The following is a 21,107-nucleotide window of genomic DNA, read 5'->3' on the forward strand; positions in this document are numbered from 1 at the left end:
ACCATGTGACATGTAGCACACAGGCGCTCCATGAGCGTCCTTCCTTTACTAAGTTACTCTGTGAACGCTGGTAAATCACCCCCTTTTCAGAAGTTAATACGTTGTGACATAGGCACTCCATGAGCGTCCTTCCTTTTCTTAGTTACTCTGTGAACACTGGTAAATCACCTCCTTTTCCGAAGTTAATACAATGTGACATGTTCAACAAAACGTTTAGTTAAATATCCGTGTATGGTGAAGTATTCCTTGCTAAGTTTCAAAGACGGTAAAGTAGAGATGTAATTTACAACCAGTTCAATATTGTGTATTCACATTTCCATGTAGTAATTTTTAATATCTTCACATCCAACAGAAAACAAGCCTTGAATGCATGACATTATTATGAATAAAGAAGATAAAACTTCAGATCTGCAAAGAACAGTCACCAACAATGAGCTCCGGTATTCAGGAAAACATCAATACAGACAGCAACTGAGAAACCTGCACATAAACTGATCCTGGAAGAAGCATTTAAGAGCAATTCAGTGGATGTAAGAGTTTGAGCTGAGCACCTCAACACCACAAGACGAAGAAATGACTGCTTGAAAATGAAGGCAGCAACAACAACAACAAACTACCTCTTGTATAAACATGTGTCCAACACCAGCTTTGGTCATGTGATCAGTATGATGTTACAGCAGTGCTTTGTTTTCTAAAGTGAGAACAGACCATCATTCAATGCTCTGCGTGTATTGTAAACTCTTCCTGGCCAAATCACAGCAACCAGAGAAAAGCCCAACAGAGTGGAGCCAAACAACTGAGGGGTAGAAGAGAAGAGGAGATCTGCTGTCTACAATACAACAGACTGTTCCAATTTGCACCAGCCAGAAGGGAGATTAGTCTTTACCCGCAAGCGTGCATAGCCGAAATCCAATCTAAAATCACAACCACCTACCATATATTTTATATATATTATGAGTGTGACACGTATTTAATGGCTATTGAACGTTAGTTTTAATTCAGAAATCAAACGTGCAAGTGCTTTATCAGCCTAATGGCTCATTAGGAAGCACAGACTTGGGCTGTAGACAAATATATAACCGACCACAGACGCTAACCAAGAAAAACAAATCATAGACATTTAGTGAGAGTTTTAGTTTCTCATCTCAATTAAAGCACCATCAGAAAACTCACACAGGAAAAAAAAACATTCAAGTCCAGTGATTGTGTAAAGAGCATCAGTCAAATACCAGAATTACAGAGACATCAGCAAACACACAGAGGGGAAAAACCATACAAGTGCAGTGAATGCGTGAAGAGCTTTAGTCAATCATCACACCTCCAAAGACATCATCAAACACACACAGGGGAAAACCCATACCATTGCACTGAATGTGGAAGTAGTTTTAGTGATTCTTCATAACTCAGGATTCATCAGCAAACACACACAGGGGAAAAACCATTCAAGTGCAGTGAATGTGCAAAGTGCTTTAGTATGTAATCACACCTACGAAGACACCAGCGGGCACACACAGGGGAAAAACCATTCAAGTGCAGTGAATGTGCAAAGTGCTTTAGTATGTCATCACAATTACAAAGACATCAGCGAACACACACAGGGGAGAAACCATTCAAGTGCAATGAATGTCTGAAGAGCTTTAGTCAATTATCAAACCTAAAAAGACATCAGCAAACACACACAGGGGAAAAACCATTCAAGTGCAGTGAATGTGCAAAGTGCTTTAGTATGTCATCACAATTACAAAGACATCAGCGAACACACACAGGAGAAAAGCCATTCAAGTGCAGTGAATGTGCAAAGTGCTTTAGTAGGTCATCACAATTACAAAGACACCAGCGAACACACACAGGGGAAAAACCATTCAAGTGCAGTGAATGTGGCAGCTCTTTTATTTACTCTTCATCATTAAGGATTCATCAGCAAACACACACTGGGGAAAAACCATTCAAGTGCAATGAATGTCTGAAGAGCTTTAGTCACTTATCAAACCTAAAAAAACATCAGCGAACACACACTGGGGAAAAACCATTCAAGTGCAGTGAATGTCTGAAGAGCTTTAGTCAGTTATCACACCTAAAAAGACATCAGCGAACACACACAGGGGAGAAACCATTCAAGTGCAGTGAATGTGGCAGCGCTTTTATTTACTCTTCATCATTAAGGAGACATCAGCGAACACACACTGGGGAAAAACCATTCAAGTGCAATGAATGTCTGAAGAGCTTTTGTCACTTATCAAACCTAAAAAGACATCAGCAAACACACACGGGGGAAAAACCATTCAAGTGCAGTGAATGTGGCAGCACTTTTAGTCGTGCGTCATCATTAGTGATTCATCAGCGAACACACACAGGGGAAAAAACATTCAAGTGCAGTGAATGTGTGAAGAGCTTTAGTCAGTTATCAGACCTAAAAAGTCATCAGCGAACTCACACAGGGGAAAAACCATTCAAGTGCAGTGAGTGTGGTAGTGCTTTTATTTACTCTTCATCATTAAGGATTCATCAGCGAACACACACTGGGGAAAAAACATTCAAGTGCAGTGAATGTGTGAAGTCCTTTAGTCACTTATCAAACCTAAAAAGACATCAGCGCACACACACAGGGGAGAAACCATTCAAGTGCAGTGAATGTGGCAGCGCTTTTATTTACTCTTCATCATTAAGGATTCATCAGCGAACACACACTGGGGAAAAGCCATTCAAATGCAGTGAATGTGGCAGCGCTTTTAGTTATGCTTCATCATTAATGATTCACCAGGAAACACACAAAGGGGAAAAAACATTCAAGTGCAGTGAATGTGTGAAGAGCTTCAGTCAATTATCAAACCTAAAAAGACATCAGCGAACACACACAGGGGAAAAGCCATTCAAGTGCAGTGAATGTTGCAGCTCTTTTAAAAACTCTTTATCATTAAGGAGTCATCAGCGAACACACACTGGGGAAAAACCATTCAAGTGCAGTGAATGTCTGAAGAGCTTTAGTCAGTTATCACACCTAAAAAGACATCAGCGAACACACACAGGGGAAAAACCATTCAAGTGCAGTGAATGTGGCAGAGCTTTTAGTTATGCTTCATCATTAGGGACTCATCAGCGAACACACACAGGGGAAATACCATTCAAGTGCAGTGAATGTGTGAAGAGCTTTAGTCAGTTATCAGATCTAAAAAGACATCAGCGAACACACACTGGGGAAAAACCATTCAAGTGCAGTGAATGTGGCAGCGCTTTTATTTACTCTTCATCATTAAGGAATCATCAGCGAACACACACAGTGGAAAAGCCATTCAAATGCAGTGAATGTGGCAGCACTTTTAGATATGCTTCATCATTAGGGACTCATCAGCGAACACACACAGGCGAAATACCATTCAAGTGCAGTGAATGTGGGAATAGTTTTAGTAAGTTATCACACCTACATAGACATCAGCGCATACACACGGGGGAAATTCTTAAAATTGTAGTGAATCCGGCAGTAGTTTTAGTGACTCTTCAGCATTAACGAAACATCAGCGAATGCACACAGGAGAAAAAACATTGAAGTGCAGTGAATTGTATGAACAGTGCTGGCGGTATCCGTGGCTGAACTAGGAGACATGCAAAGCTCCTACTATACCACTTATATCATATAGCACTATATCACAAGAAAACACAATACTCAGAGTTACTAAAAATAAGGTACTTTATGTTAGTGACAATATGCCAAAAGTATCTCAGAGGATATACTCCCTTAGGAGGTAAGTAATATACACAAATTATATGCACACAAACCAAAATCAGGTAAGTAACAGTTCGAAAAGTAGTGCAAACAATGTAGAATCACAATAGGATGAAATAGGTAGAAATAGGCCTAGGGGCAACAAAAGCCATATACTCCAAAAGTGGAATGCGAACCACGAATGGACCCCAGGCCTAGTGTAGGTTGTAGAGGGTCGCTGAGACTGTTAGAAAACACTAAGGGTGTCCAAGATACCCCACCCCAAGACCCTGAAAAGTAGGAGTAAAGTTACCATACTACCCCAGAAAGACAGTAAAGTCGAGTTAGGGGATTCTGCAAGAACAACAACCACCAGCAAAACACTGAAGACAGATTCCTGGACCTGTAAAGGAAGGGGACCAAGTCCAAGGGTCACACAAGTGTCCGGGGGTACAGGAGCCCACTAAACCCCAGATGAAGGTGCAAAGGGGCTGCCGCCGGGTGGAAGAAGCTGAAGATTCTTCAATGACGGAAGGTGCCAAGAACTTCTCCTTTGGTCAGAAGATGTCCCACGGCGTGCTGGAGGATGCAGAGTTGTTTCCACGCAGAAAGACTGCAAACAAGCCTTGCTAGCTGCAAGAGTCGCAGTTGAAGATTTTGGGTGCTGCTGGGGACCAGGAAGGACCAGGATGTCGCCCCTTTGAGGAGGAGATGGAGAGGGCGCTCAGCAACACAAAGAGCCCTGGCAGAAGCAGGCAGCACCCGCAGAAGTACCGGAACAAGCACTTAGAAGATCTGAGGACAGCGGTCGACTCAGAATCACAACAGAAGGTCCCACGACGTCGGACTCCAACTCAGCAAGTTGGGCAATGCAGGATGGAGTGCTGGGGACACAGGCTAGGCTGTGCACAAAGGAATCCTTGGAAAAGTGCACAGAAGCCGGAGCAGCTGCAAATCATGCAGTACACAGGTTTGCTGTCTGGCGTGGGGAGACAAGGACTTACCTCCACCAAATTTGGACAGAAGGGCCACTGGACTGTGGGAGACACTTGGACCCAGCTGCTGTGTTCCAGGGACCACACTTGTCAGGATGAGAGGGGACCCAGCGGACCAGTGATGCAGAAATTTGGTGCCTGCGTTAGCAGGGGGAAGACTCCGTCAACCCACGGGAGATTTCTTCTTGGCTTCCAGTGCAGGGTGAAGGCAGACAGCCCTCAGAATATGCACCACCAGGAACCAGTCGAGAAAGCCGGCAGGATTAGGCACTACAATGTTGCTGGTTGTCGTCTTGCTACTTTGTTGCGGTTTTGCAGGCCTCCTGGAGCAGTCGGTGGTCGATCCTTGGCAGAAGTTGAAGAGGTAAGTGCAGAGGAACTCTGGTAAGCTCTTGCATTCGTTATCTGAGGAATAGCCCAGAGGAGAGACCCTAAATATCCATAAAAAGGAGGTTTGGCTACTGAAAGAGGTAAGCACCTATCAGGAGGGGTCTCTGACGTCACCTGCTGGCACTGGCCACTCAGAGCTGTCCATTGTGTCCAAACACCTCTGAATCCAAGATGGCAGAGGTCTGGGACACACTGGAGGAGCCCTGGGCACCTCCCCTGGGAGGTACTGGTCAGGGGAGTGGTCACTCCCCTTTCCTTTGTCCAGTTTTGCGCCAGAGCAGGGCTGGGGGATCCCTGAAACGGTGTAGACTGGCTTATGCAGAGATGGGCACCATCTGTGCCCATCAAAGCATTTCCAGAGGCTGAGGGAGGCTACTCCTCCCCAGCCCTTCACACCTATTTCTAAAGGGAGAGGGTGTAACACCCTCTCTCAGAGGAAATCCTTTGTTCTGCCTTCCTGGGACCAGGCTGCCCAGGCCCCAGGGGGGCAGAAACCTGACTGATGGGTTGGCAGCTGCAATGGAGACCCCGGAAAGGCAGTTTGGCAGTACCCGGGTTCTGTGCTAGAGACCCGGGGATGCATGGAATTGTCCCCCCAATACCAGAATGGTATTGGGGTGACAATCCCATGATCCTAGACATGTTACATGGCCATGTTCGGAGTTACCATGGTGACGCTACATATAGGTAATGACCTATATGTAGTGCACGATTGTAATGGTGTCCCCACACTCACAAATTCCGGGGAATTTGCCCTGAACAATGTGGGGGCACCTTGGCTAGTGTCAGGGTGCCCACACACTAAGTAACTTTGCACCTAACCTTCACCAAGTGCAGTGTAAAATGGCTGTGAAATAACGTGGACGTTATTTCCCTCAGGCTGCAGGGGCAGTCCTGTGTACGAATTGTCTGAGCTCCCTATGGGTGAGAAAAGAAATGCTGCAGCCCATAGGGATCTCTTGGAACCCCAATACCCTGGGTACCTAGGTACCATATACTAGGGAATTATAAGGGTGTTTCAGTGTGCCAATGAGAATTGGTAAAATTAGTCACTAGCCTGCATTGACAATTTTAAAAGCAGAGAGAGCATAAACACTGAGGTTCTGGTTAGCAGAGCCTCAGTGATACAGTTAGGCACCACACAGGGAATACATACAGGGAACATACTTATGAGCACTGGGGTCCTGGCTAGCTAGCCTGGCTGGGGATTATGACCGCCCGACAGAAGCCTGGCGGTACGATGGAGGGGCTGGCATTATGGCCATGGCTAATGCACCACAGTCATAATACACTGGCGGAACACCGCCAGCCTGCTGGCGGTATTACCGCCAGTGTTCCACCGGCCGCCAGGGTCGTCATGACCCACTTAGTCACTTATCAGGCCTACAAAAGCATCAACAAATACACTCCAGGGAAAAACATAAAGGTGCAGTAAATGTGTGAATAGGATCAGTTGATTATCAAAACTACGAAGACATCAGCAAACACACGGGGGATAAACAATACTATTACGGTCAATGTGGAAGTAGGTTTAGGAACGTGCCAACATTAAGGATTCATCAGCGAACATTCACAGGGGAACAGCCTTTCAATTGCCCCAAATGTGTGAAGAGCTTTAGTTTACCAGGCCTACAAATATATCAAGGAACACACACAGCGGAAAAGCCATTCAAGTGCAGTGAATGTATGAAGAGCTTTAGTCAAATGCAATGAATGTGAAAATAGTTTTAGTGACTTTTCAACATTAAGGATTCATCAGTGGACACACACTGGGGAAAAGCCGTTCTGGTGCAGTGAATGTGTGGATAGCCTTTGTCAGTTATTAAACCTATTGGTACATCAGCAAACGCACACAGAAGAAAAACAAAAACATTGCAATGAATGTCAGAACTGCTTTTGTCAATTATCAGCTCTCTAGAAGTCATGAGCAAACACACAGTGGGAAGACCTAGAAGTGCATTGAAAGTGTGAAGAGCTTTTGTCAATTTTCGATTCTACACAGTCCTCAGCGAACACACACTTTATTTTCACTCACATGGAAATAATCCTAGAGGTGCAGCGAGTCTGGAAAGAACTTAAGAAGATTAACAATGATAGTGAACCATCTGAGGGCATAGACAGGAGCAAAAAAGTGCAGTTATTTTAACATGAAGGAATTACAGAGAAAGATAAAATGTCAGTGATGTGGGACATTCAAATACCAGATCGTAGAAGACCCGTCTAGTCAGAAAAGAAAAAACACAAATTTCGATGCCTGTAGAATTATAAAACGTGGCTATTCTCAGTGATTGTTCACTTTTGCACACATAACAAAACAACATGACATACCAGGAAGCACATTGGGAGACTAGCACATTGTTGACTAAAATTAAAGAAACATTGTTGGTTTTTATTCAGTTGCAAAGAAAAACATCCAAGTGCACCTGTTCCTGCTACCTGTAAAGGCAGCACTCTGAACAATACTGGGACTAACAAGGGTACTTTCAGCTAACTTGAGGGGTTAGTGATAAAACCCATAAACCCAACACACCTCGACTGAGTCCCTGCAAGAAGAACTAGTTTAACAAGCACACGCTGGTGAATGTTCACAGCTGATCGTGGTGTTTGGTCATTTTCATACAACATTGATGATTCACTGGCAGTAGCCGGAGAACAGTGTCCAAAAGCACAAGACGTAAAAGCAGCAGAATGTGAGCTGTAACTCTCAGGGTTAATGCTTGCAGTGCACGATATTTACCACCCAATGCCTGACATGGAAGAAGCAATGCTAATGTCCATCCTCACACGCACCTGTCAATGCACCCATCCTAGTGGCACTTCCCAGGGATATTTAACACTGAGCTGGATCTTGGCTGACTGCTCACTACGTAAAGGATTCACTGTTAGATTAATTGTATATAAATGTGTTTTATGAGTTTCTTATTTACAAAGAATTATTCAACCAAATCCTAACTAGTTAAAGGACAGAATCGGGAAATGATGGCACAATTCTTTATAGGAATGATTGTGGAATGAAGGAGCCCAGTACAAAGAGTTTTTCATAATACTATGAGAACCATGAACGGGTGAAGGGTGAGCAAGGGGAAAAAGTTCTAGCAAATGCAAACTATGTAGCTTTTCCACAGCCATATAACGCCCTTATAACCTTTGTTTTTTTCAGTCAATTCCTAAGTTTTTTTTTAAATTCTATTTTCTAAGTATACCATCTCTGTAATCTTTGTTTTTTTCAGTGAAGAAATTATTGTATCCTGACTTATCTCACGTTTAGCCTTGTTCAAAAAAGACATTTTAACATTTTACACATACTGCGTTCACTTTCATGTAGTTTAACACGCTATAAGACTGTCCCACATACAAAAATATTGGCAGTATAAATACAGTGCAGATGACAAATTGTCACCTATTGTTTCGCTCATGGATGTGTTGTCAGGGCTCTGGAGATGGGAACCTCCATTGGTAAAATGTATAGATTACTATTTACAAATGCTGCTGCAGTATATGTATTGAACTAAAGTGAAGCACAGGTGTTCAGGATTTTTAATCCAACAGAGTATACCCTGCTCTTACATAATGTTTGCTGCATCATTTACGCATTGAATCAGTTGATGTATCCGCTCGTTCTTTGGGCCTTATAACTAAGTCTGACCCTTAGCTCTGCTCTGGCTTGGCTCCCCCCATGAATTTTGTGACTTGCCGAGCTCCTATTTTTCCCAGAATGAAACCAATGAACCAGCAGATTCTGTTTGAAGAATGTGGTGAAATAGTTAAATCCCACATCAAACACATTGAATTGCTAGGACGATCAATTGCTCACCCGGCAACTCCTCTTCACACCGGTTGTCCCTTATTCTCAAATGTTCAGAGGGGTTTGTTGTCTGAGTGTCAGAAGCGGCAGAGACATTCATGAAGCTAAAGCAAGAAGGAGTGTGTGGCAGATATAGAAGGCAAAAGAGAGATAAAAGGAGCGAGACAAAGAAAGAGGGAGCAAAATGAAAGAAAGTGAGAAATAGAAGGAGTGGGAACAGCAAGTGAAGCAGCCAAATACTTGTCCGTGTGTGACGCCACTAAAGGAACGGCTTCAATACCCGTGAATTTATATATTTATGTTCAATACCCATAGACTAACGTCATGCCAATAAACAGGGCACAAGTTGTGAGGAAGAAAGGGAGGGGGACACTTCTCATATGCAAATCACAATGATGTCACATGTAGTGATGTCACAAAAAGTGATGTCAGGCGCTTATAATAATCCTCACGTGAAAGGTTGACGGCCTATTTTAAAAACAAGAAACATAAAATAATGTTAAAAGAACATTTTGGTTTTACTTTTTATGCATCATGTTTTTCCCACTATCAATCTGTAACTAAACTCGGAAATGGCTGAAAGTGTAAATATTATTAAACAGATATGTGGAACTTGGAAATTAGATTTTTAAATACCTTTCAGCAAATAAATAAAATGTGCTGGCAATTTGTGTTTGTTTCCTGATGGTGTTCTTTACCCAGCTCCAAATCACAAAGGTGTTTCACATTTACAGTGCGTCAAGCAGTAGAAGGGTTAATCTTGTCACGTTGTCTGTTCCTCTCTTGTGCCATTCACACAATTAAAGGGGCTGGTACTGGTGGGACGGGTAGTTACAAACACTCTGATGCCAGTATTTGCAGATGCAAGAAACTGCAGAGCCATCCACCAGGTAACACCTCTCAGTCGCAGGCTGGGGCGCAAGGTGGAACTGAGTCCCTTTTCTACAAAATAGCGGGGGCCTCCAAACACTGCGGCCACCCCCGATGTTTGCCATGCTGATAAAGCAATATTGAATTTGAGTAATGTACGATGAATTGAATTGACAGAAAGAAATGAGAGAAAGAGAACAAGAGAGCAAGATGCAGAAAGTATGGTGGGAGAGAAAATGAAAAAAGAGACATGAGACAAGGAGGAAATACAAACGGTTCTCTCTTGGTAGATCATGCCCTTCTGTAGATAGGACCCTTTTCAGATTATTTATATAGAAAATAAATAAAAAGGTGCCGGTATCCAGCCTTATCTAACACCACGATTCAAGGCAAATTTAGATGTACACTCCCCAGCAGGCCCATAACACACAGTAACTGTAAGGTCCAAATGCAAGTCTCTATTAAAAGTAACCAGCATTTTATCAAAACTCACACCCATCAATATGTTTCAGAGCTTAGTCCTGTGAACCTTGTCCAAAGCTGAGCTGAAGTCCATGAACCCCAAATGAAGGGAGCCTGCCTTTGCCTTGGTGTACTTCGCTACGAGTAGCTAGAGATTAAAACCTTGGCCCACGTTGCCCTTCCCAGGCTGGAAGCTGTATTATACATCAGAGAAAGGCTCATGTTCACTAGCCCACACAGTTAACCTACTCAATAGAACTCTCCCAATTACTCTCACTCTTGATTCTTTCAATGAAATGGGCCTGTAACAGCAGGGGCGATCCTTGTTGCCCTTTTTATGTTTCGTCTAGGCAGCGCATGCTCTCTCTCCTCGAGAAATGTTATCTATTCTGTAGAGTAAGTGCACCCCCTTTGCTGCCCTTTGCTTTTAATCTCGTCAGTGTGAGTTTTTTACTGGTCAGTTGTATTTGTCTCTCCTTTCGTTGCTTGGTTTCCTCCCATGGCAACTACCCATGTTACATGTACGCTTACTCTGTTCTTAATGTATATATTTGTCAGCGCACTACTTTTTATGTCAACTTTAACTCATTTTCAGGTTCAGAATGGTAACACAGATGCTCCCGTCAAAGTTGAATGCAAGTTTGGCATCCAGCCGCTACCGCACTCCCTCATCCCCGCTTCACTCGAGGCTTGTTTCATTTTCATGAGCACTTCCCACAAATGTGCAGTTTTATGTCCCTTGCTCGGGGCGGATCCGACTTCATGGCCACCACTTCCTCTCCGTATTGCTGGCTCTGCTCACTCCTCCCCCTGCTCTCGCTGGATTCCTGCAGTGCCCCTTCCTCCTCCCTCCTGCTTGATAGGCTTGTTCCTCTGCTGCAGCCTGCGCGGAGCTTCTGATCTCCTTCATTTATTCTTCTGGCTCCTGCAATGATTTGCAACCATTGGTACTATGACCCAAATTTAAGAAGAGCCTAGCACCACCTAGCACCATATTAGCGTCATTTTTTTACATTAATGTTCTCGTTAGGTTGGCAAAAACATTGTGCCAAATTTACAAAGTGGAGCAATACATGCATTGCGCCACTTTGTATACCCTGGCGCCACCTTATGCCTGCGCCAGACATAATGCATGCAAGGGGGCGTTCCTCCATTAGGGGGCCCAGAAAAATGGCCCAGTGGAATCTGTGAGATTCCACTGCACCATTTTTCTTATCATTTTTAATGCCAGTTCAGTGCTGGCATTAAATTGAGGCACACCATTGTTTATAATGGGTCTCTATGTACTTTGCAGGATTAGTGCCAAAATCATGACGCTATTAATCCTAACGTGCTCCATGGTGCGCCATATCATTAATACGGCACACACGTGGGGGCATATTTATACTCTGTTTATACGCTGGTTTGCGTAAAAAAGTATAAATATGGGCCTTGGTGCATTAGTGGCACAATGGGGCGCAAGAAAAATGGCACTTTATGTATTGAAGCACCACTTTTCTTAAATCTGGGCCTATATTTTTTATCAGAGCAATCTCTAGTTCTTGTTTACTTTTTTCTCACGCACCCAAATCCTGTTTCTTCTCTTCCCCGTGTCTTTTTCTTCTCCTCCTCCCACACGCACTGATCTCTATTTATTCTCCTCCATTCCAACTGAAGCGCTGGCCACTTCGTAGCGCTTTGATTTTTTTTTGTGGACTGGTTGTGTTGAGGCGACGATGGAAGAAAGGAAACAATTCAACACGTCAAAATACAACAGACAGCAGCAGCCTCTGCAGAGAGGTACAGGAGAAGGCTCTACATACACGAGCAGGTACATGATGGGTTACCGTAGCTTTGTGATGTAAAATGACCAAAATGTTCCTCCATGGCAGCAACAAACAAAACAGCTGGCAGAGGTCCTGTCCCTCACAGAATTTATTATCTCATGTTGATTGACTGCTAATTGGCTTCTCGGTCTTTATCTCTGCTCCACAGTTCTGAATGATGTTAGTATGCGCTGCCAAAAAACAGTGAGCCATACTCTCTGCTGTTTGCTTTATTTTCCAATTCAAATTGTTCCATCTACAATAAAGTTTCCCACCTGCCACCAAAAAGGATCTGTGTTGGTGGATGCGTCTCCAACAGTGCACCTCTCTCCGTATTTAGCCATGCACTTACATTCTTGTGGCGCTAGAGCCAGAAGTGCCGACTATGGAATTGGGAACCAGGTTCGAGTCTCAGGATCAGTGCAACATCCCATGGTTCTGGGCAAATCACTTATTCTCCCTGTGCCGGGGTGTATGCAATCTGCAGTAATGCTTCTGCTGGCTCAGGCTAGAATCAACAACAAACATTTGCAAAGCCAATAGGTCTACAGTGGCAGCCAAAAAGCAAGACCTATTGGCTTTGCCAGTGCTTGTTAAAGAGTGGAATGATACCAGAATTTGACCACGAGGGAGGAATACCTCTCTGAATAGCTGTGTTAGGAGGGGTGCCCATAAATCAATGTTACGAGTGGTACAGCACCATGACCTGGGGCTTTGTTCTTTGGAAGGTCAACTATAGCACCCGGAACCTCTTCCCTGCTAAATGTCAACGGAGGGCCTGTGGTAGGGAGTGAGGACATATCCCGATGCGCATCCATGGTACCATTAAAGGCGGGAGCATCCTAGATGGATCTGTACTGCTTAAGCCAGGACTCGGGGTTAATACTGGGAAATAGTGCTCCTTGAAGATAAAAAGGGGCAATTGATAGTAGCCCAAGCTTTAGAGCCGTCTTTATGCTTACAAGAGACCACCAGGTCTTCCCAGACTTCTTGTCTTAAGACGAGTTTCCTTCTCTTGATGACAAGCTCATAATCCTGATGACACATTTCACTTTGAGTTTGTGTCTTGGCTTCTCCTTCAGAGCCTCCAAACGCTTTTTATGGTAAAAGTGAAAGTAAGATCAAACCATCAAGTAAAATATTACCAGAATTCTGAAAGGAAAGACAGACAGCGAGTTAATTTGAGGAGCCAGTAACTACTTGCTTGGGGCAACAGTAAAAACTATAAGAACACTTTTAGCTCTGCCCGAGCTGAAGCCTGCTGTAGGAAGAAAAAATCCCTTATTGCCCTCCAATAGAAAGTTGTTCGATGTCTTCAAAGTTTCTTGCTGGTATATAATGTTATTTTTTCTCAACAGGGAGAACCACCCAACATCATCAGTATTTTTGGACAATCCTGCCACATTCCTGCTTAAAATAACAAAATCCACCTTAATCGTTGGATTCTGACAACCCCTGACATCAGCAGTGCTATCAACATAGGCAGTATTAGGAGGCAGTCAATTGTTGCCATTGAGCGAGCTCAAAGGATCAAACCTATTAAAGGTAGGGACACTTTGGGATAAATTACTATTAACAGCACCCACCAGAACAGTGGAAGGAAGTTGATGGGATATAGAAAGGATACGTGGATTAGTCACAGACCTAAAGAAATAGCACAAAGGCAGGGGTCAGCCACTAGCACAAGGTGTCGGAAAGGTCCAACAGTACGCGGCCAGCAACATAAGGGCTGTTGAAATTCATGCTAATAGAATCCCCAACCATGATCTTGGGTTGTTCGCCTAGCCAACTGACTCTACGTGCCTTAATGATGGACATATGCAGGTTCAAGTTTTCTCTTAGGTGCCCCTCCAACCAATGAACTATTTTGTTTCTGAGCTGCAGAATGTATTCAATCGGCCCAGATTTTAGGTGGGGGGGCACGTTAGCAAGAACAATTACATACAGTGCTGCAGCAAGGGGCTGAAGAAGGCAAGTCAAGGTTAAAGCAAATAGAGCTAGGGTCCCCGCTGCCACTACTGGTGGCCGAAGAAGGCAAGTCAAGGTTAAAGCAGATAAAGCTAGGGTCCCCGCTGCCACTACTGGGGGCAGAAGAAGGCAAGTCAGGGTTAAAGCAGATAGAGCTAGGGTCCCCGCTGCCACCACTCGGGCCTGGAGAAGGCAAGTCAAGGTTAAAGCAGATAAAGCTAGGATCCCCGCTGCCACTACTGGGGGCAGAAGAAGGCAAGTCAAGGTTAAAGAAGATAAAGCTAGGGTCCCCGCTGCTACTACTGGGGGCAGAAGAAGGCAAGTCAAGGTTAAAGCAGATAGAGCTATGGTCCCCGCTGCCACCACTGGGGGCTGAAGAAGGCGGCCTCCTCACAGGTACTGCTCCTTTGGGGAAAGCCTGACCAAAGATATGAGCGTCATCCCCTTCCAGACATGTCTGTGCTGTTAATGGTATCCTTAGCTGCAGAGTCTACGTGCCGTGGATTAGGTGACTGGGCTGACATAGTGAGCTGAACGCCCACCGTTATCGGCTCACAGTCCTGCTCTGATGCTGGAGGGTAAGTATAAGTTGACATGGCCCTCACAGTGGCTGGCTCAATGGGATGGGATACTTTTGCCTACTTAGTGAGAGAAGCCTCCAGCTTGGCCAACCTGTTGTGGCACACCGCGAAGGATGTGGTAATGAAGTTCTCCAGTCTGCTAAAGTAACTTGCAAGCAAATCACCCACAACCTCAAAAGGCAATGCAGAACATTTTGGTGACCCAACACTGGCAGCTTTCTTCTTTTTCCTTGTAAGCTGGAGGCCGAAGGTGAGACAGAACCCATAGCTGGGAGTTGTTGGATAATGGCCTCACCTGCATGTGGGAAGTGACCCGAATGTCACATTTGACTTGGGAACATCCACTACAGGCAGTGTCCTAACAGTGGGGAATTTGAGTGTTGAATGTCAACGGATGCACCCAGACCCAGCTCCTCTTCAACAAAACCGATTTCGCTAGTTATTGCCCCATCCGCAGATGTCCAGTAAGTTAGTATGTTTGATCCATTTCATGATGGCAGCGTGATACAAGTTGACCACAAGCGTGACCTTCACATTACTCAAATGGGTGGGACTTTCCAAGGCATTAACAAAACAATTTCTTCCCAACCCCTATCCAATCAAACACAGGCTCTTGTCCTCAGATCTATGTGAACATCCAGATATCTGGCTGTTGCTTGGAGAATAAAGTAACGTATGTCATGTGAGGTGTCTCTTTTAAGCAAGCCTTACTTTATCTGCAGTCATCCCAATTCTGAACTGTAGGAAAGTGCCCTCTTTCTTGGTATGGTTACCCCATTTGTCTGCCTGATGTCAGTGTGGTTTACTGTGTTCAATGGGATCCTTCTAACCAGGACCCCAGTGATTATGCTCTCTCTCCCAAAACTCTGTATTTCATCCCATAACTGGCACACTGGTGCCCCATTATAAGTCCCTAGTATACGGTACCTGGGTACCCAGGCAATTGGCTGTAGCATATATTATGCCACCCATAGGGAGCCCAAGCAAAGGGTTCTGCAGGACTGCCATTGCACTTTCCATGCCACTTTTCACTGCACCAGGTCACTTCTAAGTCACCCCTATGGCAGGCCTTCTAGCCCAGAGGGCAGGGTGCAAAGTACCTGTGTGTGAGGGCACCCCTGCAATAGCAGAGGTGCCCCCACGAACGCCAGGCCCATTTTCCCGGACTTTGTGAGTACGGGGACAAGATTTCACGCGTTCACTGGGCATAGTAACTACTTAATGGTAACTCTGAACATAGGAATGTTTGGTATCAAACATGTTGGAATCATACCCCAATGCTTTTGGTTGTATGATTCCATGCACTCTGGGGGCTCCTTAGAGGACCCCCAGTATTGCCATTATAGCCTTCGGAGGGTTTCCGGGCAGCCCAGGCTGCTGCCACCTCCCAGACAGGATTCTGCCCTCCTTTTGCTTGAGAAGCTCAAGCCCAGGAAGGCAGAACAAAGGATTTCCTTTGAGAGAGGGGTGTTACACCCTCTTCCTTTTGAAATAGGTGTTACAGGCCTGGGAGGGGTAGCCTCCCAAGCCACTGGTAATGCGTTGAAGGGCACATTTGGTGCCCTCCTTGCATAAACCAGTCTACACCAGTTCAGGGACCCCCAGTCCCTGCTCTGGCACAACACTGGACAAAGGAAAGGGGAGTGACCACTCCCCTGTCCATCACCACCCCAGGGGTAGTGCTCAGAGCTCCTCCAGAAGGTGCCTGGGTTTTGCCATCTTGGATTCAAGGTTGGCGGGGAACTCTGGGAGCATCTGAGTGGCTGGTGCCAGCAGGTGACGTCAGAGCTCCCTCCTGATAGGTGGTCCCCCAGCTAGGTGACCAATACCCCTTTCAGGGCTATTTAGGATCTCTCTCTTGGGTGGTGCCTCAGATTTGGTTTGCAAGACTCCAGCAGGATTCCTCTGCAACCTTCACTTCGACTTCTGACTGAATAAACTGCACCTGGATGCCCCAGGACTCGACAAGCTGCAACAAAGAAGCAATAGTCCTTCTGCAACATTGTATCCATGGCTCCTTCCAGCAACTGCAACATTTCCCCAGTCGTGCATCCTCTGAAGACAGCCTATCTTCAGCCTGCACCAGAAAGAGAAGGACTCTCCCTTGGGGTGAAGGAGTCACTCCCCTGCTTCTGCAGGCACCAACTGCAACGAAGACCAGCTGTCTGGATCCCCTCTCCTGCTGAGCTGCGTGAATCCTGCATCACGGGCGGTGGACTGAAGTGGTCCGACGGTCCTCTCTTCCAGCTGTCCTACTTGGGTGGAGGTAGGCCCTTGCCTGCCCATGCAGGACAGTACCCACTTACACCGCATCCTTTGCTACTGCCAAGTCTTGTTGGCATCTTTTCCAAGGAATCTTCAGGCATCTTGAAGTTCCAGCCTCCAGCACTCCATCCTGCGACGTACAGCTCCCTGAGTGGTTCTCTGGCGGCGTGGGAGCCCTTTTCGTAGTGCTGCGTGGGCCCCTTCTTCAACTTTCGTGTCCCCATCCTATGGGACTCCTGTGGGTGTTGTCTGTGGTTCTGTGGGCTCTCTGTGCTGCTGAGGGCCCCCTCTGACTTGCCCTCCTGGGTAGAATCCACTTGGTCCTTCCTGGTCCCCGGCAGCTCCACTTTCTGCTAACCTCGAGTTTTGCATGTGCCAAGGCTTGCTGGTGGAATCCAAAGACGCAAACCTGACTGCAGTCCCCCTTCTGGCATGGGACATCACCTGCATCCTCCAGGAACTCAACTTCATCTTCTTGGGTGCAGTGCTGACTCTTCTTCCTCACCGTTGACTATGCTAGGGGTGGGGAGAAGCAGAGGATGATGTGCCAGGGGAGGGAGCAGATGGCGGTGTGCAGCAGGGGAGGGGGCAGAGGGGGGACAGAGGGTGGTGTGTGCCAGGGGAGAGGACTGGGCAGAAGGTGGTGTGTGCCAGGGGAGGGGGAAGAGTGCGATGTGTGACTGGGGAGGGGACCAGAGTGAAGGCAGTGTGTGTCAGGGGAGGGGACAGAGGGCAGTATGTGACAGAGGGGGCAAGGCCGGTGTGTGCCAAGAGAGGGGCCCGGGCAGAGGGCTATGTACCAGGGGAGGTATCTGGGCAGAGGGTGGTTTGTGCCAGGGTAGGGAGCAGTGGGCAGTATGTGCCAGGGGAGGGGCCCGGGCAGAGGGTACTGTGTCCCAGAGGGGGGGAGCAGAGGGTAGTGTGTGCCAGGTGAGGGGATTGGGCAGAGGGTTGTGTGTGCCAGGGGAGGGGACCAGCTAGAGGGTGGTGTGTGCATGGGGAGGGGCAGTGTGTGCCAGGGGAGGGGACTGGCCACAGTGCACTGTGTGCCAGTGGAGGGGCTCAGGCAGAGGGCGGTGTGTCTGAGAGTCAATCCCCAAATTCACCAGTGTTAGGACTGTGCCCGTGGGGGATGTTCCCAAGTCAAATGTGGTCATTGGGTCGCTTCCAAAGGGCATTTCACACACAGTTAAAGCCAAATCCACCAATCCCCAGCTACGGGCTCTGTTTCATCTCCAGCCCCTCCAGCTTACCAGGAAAAAAAAAGAAGAGAGCTGTGAGTGTTGGGCACCAAAAAATTCAGCATTGCCTTTTGAGATTGTGGGCGATTTGTTTACAAGTTAATTTAGCAAACTGGAGAAACTGATAATAATATTATTTGCGGTGTGCCATGACAGGTTGGCGAAGCTGGAGGCTGCGCTCTCTAAGCAGGCAAAAGTACTACACCCCATTCAGCCAGCCACTATGAGGGGCATGCTGACTAGTACTTACCCCGCCATCATCACTGAAGGATTCTGAGCTGATAACCATGGGTGTTCGGTTGCCAAGTCAGCTGCTTCATGACACATAGACTCTGCTCCTAAGGGTACGATTAACAGCACAGCTGTGTCTGGCCCCACTGGAGGGGATGACATGCATATCTTTGGTCAGGGTTTCCCTAAAAGAGCAGTACCTGTGAGGAGGCCGTCTTTATCAGGCACCAGTGAATATACTCCGCAACTGAGAAACAAAATAGTTCCTTGGTTAGAAGGGTGTTTAAGAAAAATAGATCTAATTTCATCATCATGGCACATAGAGTCAATTGGCTAGGCAAGCAAACCAAGACCATGGTTGGGGACTGTATTATCATGAATTTCAACAATCGTTATGTTACTGGCCGCCTACTGTTGGACCTTTCTGACACCTTGTGCCAGTGTCTTACCCCTGCCTTTGTGCTATTAGTCTGTGACTAATCCACCTATCCTTTCTATGTCCCATCAACTTCCTTCCACTGTTCAGGGGGGTGCTGTTAATAGTAATTTATCCCAAAGTGTCCCTACCTTTAATAGGTTTGACCCTTCGAGCTTGCTCAACGACAACAACTGACTGCCTCCTACTACTGCCTATATTGATAGTAATGCTGACGTCAGGATTGTCAGAATCCAACAATTACGGTGGATTTAGTTATTTTAAGCAGGAATGTGGCAGGATTGTCCAAAAATACTGATGATGTTGGGTGGTTCTCTCTGTCGAGAAAACATAACATTATATACCAGTAAGAAACTTTGAAGACATCTAACAACTTTCTATGGGAGGGCTAAAAGGGATATGTTCTTCCAGCAGCAGGCTCCAGCTCGGACAGAGCTAAAGGGGATCTTACAGTTTCTATCTTTCTGAGCCTGAAATGTTGTGCCACTAAGTAGTTACTGGTTCTTCAAATTAACGCGCTGTCTGTCCTTCCTTTCAGAATCCTGGTAATATTTTTCTTGTTAACAGTTGGAATGACAATCCAAACCTTTCTCAAAATGCCAATTTCTTGCATTTGAGAGGCTTTCTGGATAAATATCTTTGTTCTGTGATTTTAACACTCACTTGTGTGATTCCTGCCATAAACTTGATATATGTACTTGGTCCTCTTTACCGCCAGCCACTCAACGCTTTAGACATTCCTCTCAGGGTGAGTCCTTAAACGCTATTTCAAACAACTTTAACCTGGCTTTGGTACAGGCTATGAAAGCAAATAACCATCCCACTCCTAGCATGCCTACCTGTTCCGGGAGGGGCTGCCACGCTGTTATTTATTTGATTTTGTCTCCTCTAGTCTTCCAACCTTATTTCTGAACTTTGAGGTGTTTGGGGTTTCCAAAAGCAACCATAATCCTCTTTGTGCCAGTTTTTACTGGGAAATTAATTCTATGTCAGGACCGGAGGCTTCGGATTGTGCTTCTCTTCCTTTACTGGTCAAAATACAGCAGCCAAAGAGTTAACATAGTAAACTACAAAAACTACAAATCCCATAAACATTAGTAGTCCAGACTGCCCAATCCCAGGCAAGCCCCACCTATAAGAGTCTCCATGACAACCGCTCCTCCTCTTTCTATGCTGCTGCGCAGCCGAAGTTGAGTCCCCTCTTTTTCTTCTATATACGGTATTGAATATATGTATTGTCTGTATTGTGTTATTACTGGGACCCGTGGAGCGAGAGCAGGGCGAAGCGGCACTCGATTGTCGGAAGACGAGAATCGTGTCTTCCCGATTGATTTATAGTGTTTTAAGGTATGCGCGCTTCGGGAACTGTAATTTCCTCCCGATCGCGCATCATTGACAAAAGTTCTTCCCGCCTGCGATGCAGTTTATTCTACTCCTCTGTGCTCGCAGGGCCGAGGGAAACTTGGTTTTACTCAGTCTCCGAGGGAGACAGAGCGAGTGCTGCACCAAGAGTGCAGTCCGCTCTCTATTTCCAAGCTCTTTTCGGTCTGCGCGGAGCCGGATATTCCGATTTTCATCGGAGTCTCCGTCTCGGCAGCGCGTGGAGCGCAAAACAGATATCTCTGCCCTCTTGAACACCCGACGGGCGAATAAACGTTCAGGCCTCGCCTAGGAGGTTTTTGCAGGTGCTTCCTCCACATGATTTTGGGCCCTAAAAATAAAATAAATAAATATAAAAAGGATATCACTTGTGCAAAACTTTGATTATACTCTTTATCAAAGAGTCAATTTACCTGCTGGGGCTGCCTCTCCCCTTTGAACTCCTATCCTGCCATGGCTTATTTTGCCGGGGAGGATGAATATTACCAAGAGGAAGTGGAAGGTCCCTTCCCTGAACAAATGGAGGAGAGATTGGTGCAAGCCCTTGGGCACCATATTCAAGATTCGGTTAATCAAGCTTTAATAAAAGCGCTTAAACCGTTTACCAGACCTCTGGTCAGATATGGACAAAGAGAATTGATGGGACCCCCTCCTTCTGGGTCACGAAGCAATGAATCTCAACCCAGAGATCCTGGGTTTACCAATATGGGACTGGCGGGTCCTTTTTCTTCAGGAGAGATCCTTTCCCAAATGGCCTCGGCCGTGCTAAATGATCATGAATATAGCTCGGATCTTCTCCCTCATTCTGAAAATCTTCCTACTCCCTCAGGCTCGCATAAGAAGCTGTCTCAGTCTTCCAACTCTCACTCGGATTCAGATATATCAGAACCCAAGCTTCTAGGCAAACAAAAACGAAAATCTAAACGCTATGCTTTGGATGAGGTATCCCTCCAGGGGAATCAAAGTATTGAAAAAGTA

General features: G+C 45.9%; 1 protein-coding gene across 1 annotated transcript in view; it reads left to right on the plus strand.

The window, feature by feature from the left end:
• Nucleotides 1-4,416, plus strand: part of LOC138276088 (zinc finger protein 845-like) — an 82,962-nt gene extending 78,546 nt beyond the window's left edge. Inside the window, exon 3 of the mRNA XM_069219146.1 lies at nucleotides 353-4,416. Coding sequence (XP_069075247.1) covers nucleotides 1,559-3,505 — 1,947 coding nt within the window. The 5' untranslated portion in view covers nucleotides 353-1,558 and the 3' untranslated portion in view covers nucleotides 3,506-4,416. The remainder of the gene's footprint in view (nucleotides 1-352) is intronic.
• Nucleotides 4,417-21,107: the final 16,691 nt, after the last annotated feature.

The sequence above is a fragment of the Pleurodeles waltl genome, unplaced genomic scaffold, assembly GCF_031143425.1.
Source record: "Pleurodeles waltl isolate 20211129_DDA unplaced genomic scaffold, aPleWal1.hap1.20221129 scaffold_37, whole genome shotgun sequence".
NCBI classification, from domain to species: Eukaryota; Metazoa; Chordata; class Amphibia; order Caudata; family Salamandridae; genus Pleurodeles; species Pleurodeles waltl.